This window comes from Tiliqua scincoides, chromosome 1, assembly GCF_035046505.1.
Source record: "Tiliqua scincoides isolate rTilSci1 chromosome 1, rTilSci1.hap2, whole genome shotgun sequence".
Classification (NCBI taxonomy): Eukaryota; Metazoa; Chordata; class Lepidosauria; order Squamata; family Scincidae; genus Tiliqua; species Tiliqua scincoides.
Window position 1 is genome coordinate 52070024 of NC_089821.1, and position 12266 is coordinate 52082289.

General features: G+C 39.5%; 1 protein-coding gene across 2 annotated transcripts in view; it reads right to left on the minus strand.

Annotated features, from left to right (window-relative positions):
- Positions 1–227: 227 nt before the first annotated feature.
- PIK3C2A (phosphatidylinositol-4-phosphate 3-kinase catalytic subunit type 2 alpha) overlaps positions 228–12266 on the minus strand; it is a 66676-nt gene continuing 54637 nt past the window's right edge. For both annotated transcript variants that reach the window (XM_066640764.1, XM_066640755.1), the window contains 9 exons: positions 11610–11766; positions 11172–11281; positions 9700–9907; positions 7986–8110; positions 7362–7479; positions 7186–7267; positions 5665–5774; positions 5314–5439; positions 228–3502 (listed from right to left, as the gene is read on the minus strand). In XM_066640764.1, the coding sequence (XP_066496861.1) occupies positions 3320–3502; positions 5314–5439; positions 5665–5774; positions 7186–7267; positions 7362–7479; positions 7986–8110; positions 9700–9907; positions 11172–11281; positions 11610–11766 (1219 nt within the window). In that variant the 3' untranslated portion in view covers positions 228–3319. The remainder of the gene's footprint in view (positions 3503–5313; positions 5440–5664; positions 5775–7185; positions 7268–7361; positions 7480–7985; positions 8111–9699; positions 9908–11171; positions 11282–11609; positions 11767–12266) is intronic.

Below are 12266 nucleotides of genomic sequence, written 5' to 3' on the forward strand. Positions count from 1 at the left end.
TGAAACTTCTCAAAGCTTAGGGAAGAGGGGCTCACACATGTAACAATATAAAAACAATTTCAGATTGAATTGAACAACCAATTCTAGACCAGTCTGCAGCAATGAGTTCTGCATTTCAAGATATATACTAAAGTATCCTACTGGCACAGAAAAATAATATTTTTGGCTAACACACACCATGGTGTATGTGGAGGGCAGAAACAAAAGACACCACATTATTTATTCCAGAATAGTATTTAATGTAATTGTAGGACAGTTATGGAGTCACATTTCACCCATATATTATGGGTTAGGATATTGATAGAAATACTGTACATCCTAATTAGTTATCAGTGTAATATAACTGAAGTATTTGGTTCTTGTAGATCGACAATTCAAGGCAAACCTCTACATTTGCTCCCAATGAAGTTTATTATCTATAAAACCTTGCCCTATTTTTAGTCACAGTATGAGTACAAAGCATCAAATTCCTATGGATTATGAGAATGGTACAATATTGCCTAAATGTTTTTCCTCCATGTAACATGCATAGGTTGCAATCCAATACAGACTTAAGTCCGCTGATATTGCAGTGGGCTTAAGCACAACTCTGTCCTGAACTGTGACCATATTTTGCAACTACCAGAAATAGGACTTCAATCTGAGAGCTGCACTGAATATATCTTAGAAAGAGCAGTCAGTTTTAAGGCAAAGTACAAAGATTTCTACACCATTTTAATTTTAAAAATAGAGAAGTATCAAAGATCATTCATGCTTTCATATATATACGTGTCAATCATAAAAAGGCAGTAATAAAAAACCTCAGTGCAAACTCCAAGCCAGATTACTTAGTACAGAAAATGTGGAGGTCTTATTTCTTACAGTAAGATGTCTTCCTCAAAACAAATGTACACAGAAATCTATTTCTGGTTGCAATCAGTATATATTGCATACTATTTTACTTGAACAAAATATTAAAATGCCATGAGATTTAAGAACAAATTAGTTGAGTGTTACATTTCATCCCATTATCTGTCTCCCCCCCCCATCTATGTCAGCTTTCAGACACAGACTGTATTTTCAAACTTAGAGAATCATGTACTGTTTCTGTATCACACCACTATAAATGCAGAGCTGCAAAGTTAATGTTTTTCCTCCATTATTTGTAACGGCAATGGAAGAACAGGGTGTGTGCACGAGTGTTTTAAAAATGTGCCTGAAGACTTTAGCCAATGTGTTATTCTGAAAAGTGAGAGTGGGCCAAGGCATAGACATAGCTATGGACACTGGCAAAAGCTACCATGAAGGTACAGTACATACTCTAACCAGCATTCAGATGAGAGTGTTGCAGTTGCAAACCAATGTTATTAAGAGGCTTTTAAATCTAACTTTGTGCTGTTAAGATACTGTGTGTGCTCTAGTAACAGACTGCAAAAAAGCAGTATATATTGCTTTCAGTTAATGGAATGTTTCACAAAAACAGTAGTCTACTTTCCTGTGTTTAAATGACTTGTGGTTCTGTTGATGGGATGGAATGGAATGAGTCTCACAAAGCATCAAGTGAGCAGGAAATACAATCTAGTTAGTCTATTCTATTTAGGTTACTATTTACATACTGAAAATATTATATAGCTAATAAAACTAGGATTCTTATGTTAAGTAGCTTCTGTTAGCCACAATGTTGTTAACATTCAAAGAAACGTTCCAAGGCTATACTGTACAATTGGACCATGAGTGTTTTAGGCACCAAAAAATTCATGTGCACTTTCCCACTGCACTTTGCTACACTGGGCTTGAATACAGGGATTGGTCACTATACTTTAGGGGAAATAAATTAAAGCACATTTCATTGCTGGGCAACGAAAATAAAGATTGTCATTGTCTACATATCTTCATTTATCATTGCATATTTTGATTTAAGTTTGTTTTGGACAGTTGAGATACTGCATCCTTGTCTCTTTTGTTTGAGTATTTGGGCTTTAGCATTCAAAAATAATGTGCAATTTAAACTTCCTACATCAGCTAATTTTTATTGGACACAATAAATTGCAGTTACATCCAGCTACCATTAAATGTTACAAATTTGAACAAAAGGGGAAAAAATTCTGTGAATTTAGGGTGCAATCCACTGGGATGGTGCAAAGCATCTTCCATTCATTTCAATAGCATGAAGCCAAGTTCTAATAAAATGAAAGTGCTTGGCAGATACTCCCTTATTACTTATGGAAATTACACCTGTCATGTCTGGTTGGAGGTGTCCACCCCCCCCCCCGTATCTCTAGTGCAATTCATTCTCTACCAACAATGGTACTGTGGTCTTCTGTTCTTTGAAATAAAAATCTGAATCATATGGTGCTAAATGGATATGACAACTTATGTGGAACTACTATATGCAATCTAGATACTGATCCTCAAAAATATTTGAAACAATCCACAGTGCCTGGTTTCTGAAAAATGTATCAAGTCATGATATAAATCACTTGAATGTGTGGGCATATAATATTTGCAGTTCATCAAGTTACCACTACTTTTATCTATTTGAGAACATAAACTGGATAAGCTTTCAAATTTTAATGCCATTCAAATATGAGCTAAGCAAGCTGAACAAATTGAAGGGAACACATTCAAGCAAAATATTAGCACATTTATTAGCAAAACATGCAACAAAAAACCTTTTTTTAAAAAAAGCTGGATAAACTTTGTTAAACCTTTAGAATTGAAAAATGTTTTTAAATATCAGAAATGAGGTATATGAAGCAACTGAATGACAAAATAAGGCACCAGAATCTACAACTTCCATCATTGGCACTCATTCTGATAATAGCTTTAAAGAGGTTTAACAGAGTCCTCATGCTAAATGCAGTGAGACTTTTCCCAGCTGTCTATCTAATCTTCATTTTGACAGTTTGTGCAGCTACTAATACTTTCCCTAAATGAAGCAGCTTTTTAATCTTGGTTTTCTTTTCAGTTTTTGATGACAGTGCTGCATCTAACAACGGTAGAAGTATAAAGCAAGGGACAATTTAAATGCAACTGAACTGCATTTATAAAAATACTCAAATTTGGACAATCTAGTCATGATTTAGAAATTCATTACCCACAAGTATTAAATGTACACAATTAATTTACATCAATGGTTGGTCATTACAGTAAAAGCCATGAGAGTTTTCCAGAAGGCCTGTTAGACATTGTGAAGGTTAGCCCAACCACTATATGCTAAATTGGGGTGTTTTATGCTAAAGTGTATAAGTTATCTTCAAGTAGGAAAAAGTGACCAAACACAAGTGGAGTTGAATTTATTCAATTCTGTTCTTATATTCCCCTTTATGAGTTGTAAGGTTCACAAATATGGCACAGCAGTGAGCCGATACCAGCTGACCGTCTCCTTGTTCAAGTTAAAATCCTTTAAGGAGAGAGTGACACCACCCAGGAAAAAGTTCTCACGGAGTGATTCAGCACTGAGGACACTTAGTTGAAGTTCCCTTTGCTTTAGTGTCTCTTTGCTATATCCACTGTATACAAGCTGTAGGGAAAAAAGTCAAATTTCAGTAGCAAGAATCAAGTTATAAAAATTATGGGCAATATGAACTGATTTGGAGATTCCTGTATTTTCTAATCATTTGCTAGGTGCCTAAGCAAATTCAGCATCTCAGTTCACCATTTGGAGATAGGTTTATTAAGCTTGGGGTACTAATTAAGATTTTAAATGCTTTGCACAGCTGAGAGAAAATGCTGTAGGAATGTAATTTTTTCTAAAACATGATCGCTAAATTGTTCAGAGTGACACCAATACCAGCAAACTCCTTTAATGCTGAAATATGCTAATCAATGTGTTTAAGAGGCCACTCACTTCCAGAAGGTGCCTCTTTAATGGAACAGTAGTTGAACTAAAGGTCAACTGTGAAAAGGGGCAGTGACAGCACTTCAAGTCAGTACTTTCCACGAATACACATGGACAGGTGCAACTGATACAAGTTTCTTATCACAAGTTTATGCTAGTCCACTTGCATTTCTACAACCCAGAATTAGAGCAGCAACTTCTGCATTAACTTTTAAGTACTGGAAGACAAGTAATCTTCTAGAATATCTTGCAATAAGGATATCACACACACTCCAGACTCGCATCCAAATTCATCCACAGATGTGCTCAATTTGTATGTTTCAGTCAGCTATGAATGTACAGATTTAGCCCTCTTCACATACTGCCCCTGCCCCCACAGTTACGTCTCTGGGTGCGGGCAGGATGAGTGTGCTGGCAAGCTCTCTCACCCCCGATTACACGTGTGTAAACCCTGCCCCCACCCTCCTTGTAATCCATGCTTATCTGCATTGACACATGCTATTATGGAGAGGGCAGGCCTTTTCAATGCACCATCAGTGGGATGGAGCTTGCCAGTGCACTTATTCGACCCCCACTCACCTATTGGTTCAAGTTATGCAGGGAAGAGAGCTCATATTAAAAACTAAAAATTGACCAGTGCAGTCATTGCTGAATGTGCTACTATATCACAGAATGTTCAAATATTCTCAGTTTCATTTAGCTATAGTTCAGCATGACCATATTTGCTACTTTTGTGTTTTTCTCTTAGAAGAATCACTGGTAGCAGCAAATCAGATTTTACTGACAGAAACAGTTATGTACATTGGGAAAGAATAATGGGAAAGTAGGCAGGCCAATGACTGCAATGAAGGCTCAAGAGCCAGGGTAGCAAAAAGGAAAGAAAAAGCAGCAGGTCAGGACACAGGGACCTGACAGCAGGACCCACGGAGGCAACAAAACTGAATTAAGAAGCACACAAGTTGAAGAAAAACCTAACACATAGAATAAGGAGAGGCTCTGTGGTACTAGCAATGAAGGGATGGTCCACATGTGAGTCGGAGTGTCAAGGCAAGAGCAACACTGGAAGTAACTGGCGATTACGTCATCTGCAGTTACATCTGGATTGGGAGGCCAGACACAACACGACGAACACCAGTAAGAGGTTCAGGGTGGACAGGGAGGGTTTTTTCAAGCAAGTTTAAAGTGTGCGCTGGGGCACTGCCCGCTGGGCTGAACCTCCTACTGCTGCTTGTCGCATTGCATTGCTGGTCTCACTGCCAGATGGTGGGGGTCTGGGAGTCCCATGTGTACCTCTGGACACCACTTCAAGTGCCACTAGTTGTACAAGTACCACTGGTTGTGAAATGCTGCTCTAGAACAGGGGAGACTTTTCTCATTTATGACACACACACAATTCCTTGACAGCCCTCAGCTTGTTCCAGATACCAAATATGTGCAAGATTATTCAGTAGTTTTTCAAAAGCAATCGTCCTACACAGCATATTTCAGTTTACCATTTCATTGAATGTTGGATTTCTGGTCTTCCGTGCTATTTTGGTTTTCCGTTTAGATGTTTTATGTACATCTGGAAGCAGGTATGTTTTTACATATGGATTTGGGTCTGCACCATCATCAGTAACCTAAAAGCAAGACAACATTTTTTTAAAAATTTACAAAAACCAAAAGACAAAACTAATTTCAGAACAAAACACTGGGACTCTAGAGTTCATCTTTAAATTAATCTGACGTTCTTCAAGAGATTTACATGTAGTGTTTTGTGGTTTATGTGGGTGTGTGTTTAAACAAACAGTATATGATGTCTTATACACTTTCCAATTTGATTGCAAATTCATTTTTGTACTTACCAGATCTTTAATGTGCATCACCATGATAAACAGAGTGCTGTTCCTGTATGAGATGGACAGCTTCACTTCTCCTCCAACTTTACCTGATGTGGGACTTGAAGGATTTGCATCTAAAACACAATTAAAGTGACATGTTCTCTCTTAATGAGTAAGAATTTGCCCTAGTTATAGTACTTGCCATCCTCTGTCATAAAAGCCATGTAGGTATGTAGTTTATGACATTTAAACCACTCTACTTTAAACCACAACATGCCACAAATTATCCAAACAATAATTTGATGGACCATAGTTTCAGAGAAGGCCATAGTTTCAGAGTAGGACTGGCTGAAGAGCACACACCAACATAGCGCCTCTCTCTGTTGGATTTTCAAATTTACCTGTCCTCTATCAGAACTACCAGTATTACAAACATTTAGATTCATGATGGATGAGTCTGAAAGGAGACATTTTAATCATATCAATTCTAGAGGAAAACAAATATCTGGTTTTGTCTTAATAGGTTATGGAGTTTGGAGTATGGGAAGCCCTGAAACTAGTGTCTCATTCCCTTTCCCAATCTGCCTTATGCCAGGGCCAAAATGAATAGACTCCACTGCCACCATGAAGAAAAGGCAGAGAAAAACAGTCCTTGAAAATCTCCAGTTACATGGACAATTCCCCCTAAACCTAAACAGCCAGCATGTATTCAAGGAACCCTGGGAAAAGGCTCTACCTGTAGATGAATTCAATCAAAGAGTTAGATCACAAAAAGAGTTTATCAGAAATATAAAAGGAGGTGGAGGTGTTGAATAATACAAGGAGAAAAGAACAAGCAGGCTTCGAAAATGGTTTTGGTGTCAACAGTGTACAAGTGCACACCTTGGCAAATGCACAAGTAGTACAGGAAAAATCAAAAGCATTCCTTAACACATCTAAATCTCACTCCAGGATCCACTGAGAGGTCCATTACCCCTCTGATCCCCAGAGAGGCTGCTGAGAACTGATCTCACATGGATGCATTCTCTGAGTCAAGCTGGAACTCACCCAAGCTTGTCAGTAAGGCACCTAAGTTCAATGTCATCACTGGTCCATCCGGTTGGATAGTTTACAGCCACTTGGGTGTTCCTACTTGCCATTCTATCTGATCTGGTGGGCTTGGATCAGGTGTACATCAATTCCAGTAGGTAGGCTGGCTAGGACCTACTGCTGGAAATTGGTTGAAGACAGGGAATACACAAAGCAATCTTCTTCTTAGACATAAGGTCTTTCTGCAATGGCACTAAATTCAAAGTGTCTCAGGGAATCTTACTTCTGAACCTTACACCAAGAAGTTCCTTAACAGAAACATATGGGGAAAAAATAAGGATGCAAGGGGAGCTCAATCATCACAGGTCACACACAGAAGCAAACAGCCTCCTGATTGGCCATTTGGACCCTTTGGACCCCACAAAAAGCCACTCTGAAGGTTAGGGAAGGGGGCTCTGGAGTTCAAGTCACAGTTATCCATATCATGCTTTAAAACAGTAAAAACAGTCTTCTTACCTGCACACTTAGCTATTCCATCAATCCCTTCAGCTTTTTCATCACGAAGTAAAGGATGGAAGAAAGTATACACAAGATCACACTGGAATTGTAAAAAAAATTAAGTGTTATATTAAAACCAACTGTTTCCGATATGAGCCAAAAGTAAAGACACTTATATACTGTGTAAAAATCACCTCTGATACATCTGTTGATGCATTCATTAAACTCTGTATGTAGCTGTTCAGCTCCACTTTCCTTTTGGCTGCCACATCCTTTATGTGAGTCCTTCCTAAAACCATCTTACTAGGAAAGCTACAAGACAGATAAAATAAACCTGTATCAACAGTCGGTAGCCACAAACAATCTTTACTTTTGAATGAAATTACAATGCTGAAGTATTGCTTTTTAGTACCAGAGGGTGGTATAATCCAGTGGTTCTCAAACTTTCCCACCCCGTGACTCACCTTCAACACTGAGCTTGGCAAAGAGATACTCAAGGCTCTGCTCAGTGGTCTTCTGCCTGCTTCGATCCAAATTCTATCATTCCCCTCCCCCCTATAAGTTGCTTTTTGCCTTTTGCTTACAGATGAATTTATGAATGGAATGACCACAAATCAGCCCTTGCTCACAAGAAAGAACCACAAAGCAGCTGAGCACATGCTTTACAAAGTTCCAGATTCAATCCATGGTTTGGCAAATTATACACATTGAAGACAGAAAACATTGCATCCACACACAGAAAATTTACTTGTGGAAGACACAGGAAAATTAAGCAGATTCAATGTTTAAACCCCAAATTCCTTTGCTTAGAAACATACCCAGGTAATTTCCAAAGAGGAAACAGGATGCCAAGCTTGTTGTGGAGTTCCTGAAATTCATCAAATGTCCGAAAGATGAACATAGGTTCAGCTTGCCCCTCTCTTAAAACTCTGACAACATAGATCTGCCAAATAAAGCAAATGTTAATACATTATACATGTCTCAATTTTCTATTCTATCCATTTTACAATCATCTGATGGACAATGAGTTTTAATGCTTTAAGAACAAGAATATCAGGACTTGCAGTTGTATTAAATAATAGTTCCCTGTTTCTCAGGACTACAGACCTTATATAAAATTTTACAGGGAGCACAGGAATGCTAACTCCATTGGTGAAATGCAACAGCACAGCACGGGCCTGGCTGTTTGCAAATTAAGTCCAATGAGCATGTGCTATATATGTGAACAGGAAGCCAAGAACATACCCACCCAGCATGAGGAGAACTCTTTCTATATTCGATTACACTCTATGTTAGTATGTTCCAGAGACTAACAACCCAATCCTATCCACACGTTCCTGGGTGTAAGCCCCACTGACTAACGCTAGGGTTCTCAACCCATGGTCCACGGACCACTGGTGGTCTGCAGCGCCCTCCCAGGTGGTCCGCAACCTCTCTAGTGAAAAAAGAAAAAATGACCTTCCAGGAAGAAAAAAGCCTCTGCAGCGCCAGCAGCCAATCAGAGCAGCTCAGAGCCAATGAGAGCATAGCCTTTCTTCGTCACCTGCCTCGCCCCTCCACCTCCCTTCCCTTGTCTGTGAGTGCCCAGACAAGCGAAAAAGTGAAGCGCAGGCGCCTTGTAAGGTGCATGCATTTGTGCAGCCTCCTGGCTCAGCTGCATGCAGAGGAAAGGTGCCCTGCTGCCGCTGCCTCCAGCCTGCTGCCTCCATTCCTTGACCCTGTGCCTTGAGGTGAGCCCTCACAGCCTGGTTTTTCAGAAGTCAAATCAGGACTGCAGCCAGCCTGGGAAGTCTCTTGGGCGGGGGGGGGGGGCTGCCGCAGCCACCACAGGAGGGGAGGAATGGAGTAATAAGAAGGAGGAGGAGAAGGAACAGGAAGACTTTCACAGCTAGTGAAGCAAATGCAAGCACAACCATCACATTAATTATTAAACAATCTTCTTATGTATTACAAATTTAATTGTATTTTTTGTGTGCTAGGGTGGAGGGGTTGCAGGTAGTCCCCACCGTCTCAAAATTTTGCCTTAGTGGTCCCTGGGCTCCTAAAGGTTGGGAACCAGTGCTCTAACGGGACTTACTTCTAAGTAGACATGCATAGGCTTGGGCTGTGAAGCAGTTGAGACATCTTCTGGCCTTGGCCAGAGGACTAAAGGCGTCTGGGAGGTTCTGTCTCCACCTCCCTGGCAAGGAAAAGTTCAATCTTGCTCCCAACATCAGCCAGCTAATTCAGCAGATGTAGATAATCCACAGCAGGTGCTCTGCAATCCACACACAGACCTATTCTGGGCCCAGATATGACACAACCCTTGAAGATGTCTCAATTTTATTACTAATGTGATGCAACTCCTCCCTAAACTTGTTTATTATGTCTCCTTCCTTGTTCTTCAGGTAAACCTCATATGTTGCAATATGGCAAGAATGAGCAACCATGGAACATCCACTTCCCAGGAATCCCTTGGAGGCTCTCAGATAGAAGTGATATAGGAGCTGCAGAAAAACACTTTGAGCATCAGAATATAATCTAAACACTTACATAGTATTTATCTGGGTTGTATCTCTTGTGGTATGTAAACACAGACACTTCTTTGATACGGCCATCTTGCTTAAGTGAATATGTTTTGGGAGAGAAAGAGAGGATGGGCTCATCATTGGAAGGAAGGCCTGAAAAACGTAGCTGAGCAAGGTTGTGAATGAAGAAATTAAACTTTGTTGCAACACTTCCCAAACTTGATTCTATCAGTCTAAAACAGAAAAGAAACAAATTGGATTCTGGTACATGCTATGCGTGCATTTACAAAACCCAATATGAGGACAACTGATGAGTTAATTTACAACTTGAATGTCAAATAACTGTTCTAATACAGTACTTTCATCATGGTGGCCACACTTTTCATTAAAACATCTTGTCAAAAAACAAAATGCAACATCACAATGGTCACAATTCAGGTAATTATTGCACCGAAAAGCTTATGTACATGCAGCAGATTTTTCTTCTTGAAACTACAACTCTGTTCCATATTTTGAAACTTCTTTGATTTCAAAATCTATTTTGCTACAGGAGGTTGCTGTTACCGAAACCCAAGTCTAAAGCAGCACAGGTACATTAAGAACATAAGAAGAGCCCCACTGGATCAGGCCATAGGCCCATCTAGTCCAGCTTCCTGTATCTCACAGTGGCCTACCAAATGCCCGATGGAGCACACAAGGCAACAAGAGACTTGCATCCTGGTTCCCTCCCTTGCATCTGGCATTCTGACATAGCCCATTTCTAAAATCAGGAGGTTGCACATACCCATTATGGCTTGTAACCTGTAATGGATTTTTCCTCCAGAAATTTGTCCAATCCCCTTTTACAGGCATCTAGGCCAGATGCCATCAACCCATGTTGTGGCACGGAGTTCCACAGACCAACCACATGCTGAGTAAAGAAATATTTTCTTTTCTCTGTCCTAACTCTGCCAACACTCAATTTTAGTGGAAGTCCCCTGGTTCTGGTGTTATGTGAGAGTGTAAAGAGCATCTCTCTATCTACTCTGTCCATCCCCTGCATAATTTTGTATGTCTCAATCACAATTTCCCAGATTATGGCCAGAATTACACATATGTTTTCACAGCATAAAAGCTTGTGGTTTCCACCAGAAGTAAAACAGCTCAGGATTGGACAAATGAGGTGGTAACTACTAATTTGGGAAAATAAGCTGTTGTAACCAATCTCAATTCTTTTTCCCTAAGAAAAACATACGCCAATTTAACAACAAAAATGAGGGAAACCAATTGTTTTTCTTAAAACTGCCTTCCAAAATTGTTTGAAAAATTATGTTTGTGCTATATTCAACATAGCTTCCTGACCTTGGTTGCCCAAGTGCAAAAACAGATTTCGAAAACATATTTGGGCCTGTTCGTCTCAAACAGCAAATACAAAACCTCTTCAGACACAGCATTATAACAGATGAAAATGCTCATGCACAATGGTTTGTTTTTTTTAAATAACTGTTTCTGTGGCACCTTGTAAAGAAGATAGTAGCTTCAGCATCTGTAGTTTGAGGCTGAAGAGCATCCTGGACATATTTCAAGTCTTGAGGTCCATTAAGTTCTGGTAATCCTGAAGACAACATCTAGAGAGGGAACAGCTATGTTAAAATGAAGGTAAGACTTGTACAGTTTTTTTTAAAAAGCTACTGCTTAATCTCCAAAATAGGAACTTTAAATCTACAGTTGTGGTGTAATTTAATTGTTGTGTAATTCTAAAGTGGACCTTCCTATCCTTGAATACTACATCACTGTCTTAAAAGAATTTGTACCCTACCACTCTTAGAAGAAACATATACATAGTAAAATACATCACATCAGCAGAAAACTAGTAAACAGTCCTATTCAGTAACACACACTAGCAAAAAGGTTTAGAATCATGTAGTTCATCAACCAGTTATATAAAACTCTTACCAGTGACAGCAGATTAAGAAAAAGGTTGGCTCGTTTCCTTATTAGGTTATATGCCTGGCAGCAAAGATCTATAAACAACTGGAAACGAATAGTAGGTTTTTCACCACCATTGATGACATAGGCCATATCTGATGTCAGCACAAAAGGAGCCCGGTCCCTTTTAAGGAAGAAAATGGAATTACTACAGACTCAAGTACAAAAATTTAGTTTTCTATACAGGTTGAGCCTCCATATCCATGAGGGATCTGTTCCCATCACACACAAGTGGATACCAAAAATCATGTTAAAGGAAATTCATTTAAAAAACAATGTCCCTTTGCTCAGTCATTTAAAATTAATTTACATTTAAAATTTGAATAAATTTACATAAATGAAATTATGTAAATTTATTAGAGATGGAAATTTATTAGAGATGGAACTTATATGAATGAATGAAGGTCTTGCAGTAGCCCAAGACCTATAAAAGGCCTTGCACAAAGAAAGGCCAGACTTGCCTTCTCTGCCACTGCTGCATCACAGATGTGAAACAGCAAGTAGTGGAGAGAGCCCTTGTCCCACAGCTCAGGTGAGAGGCTGAACAGTCGTCCTCATGCTGAGAGCAGCTGCATCGGGCCAGCATGGGCTCCAGCAAGTTTCTGGAGGGTCAGAAGCTCATTG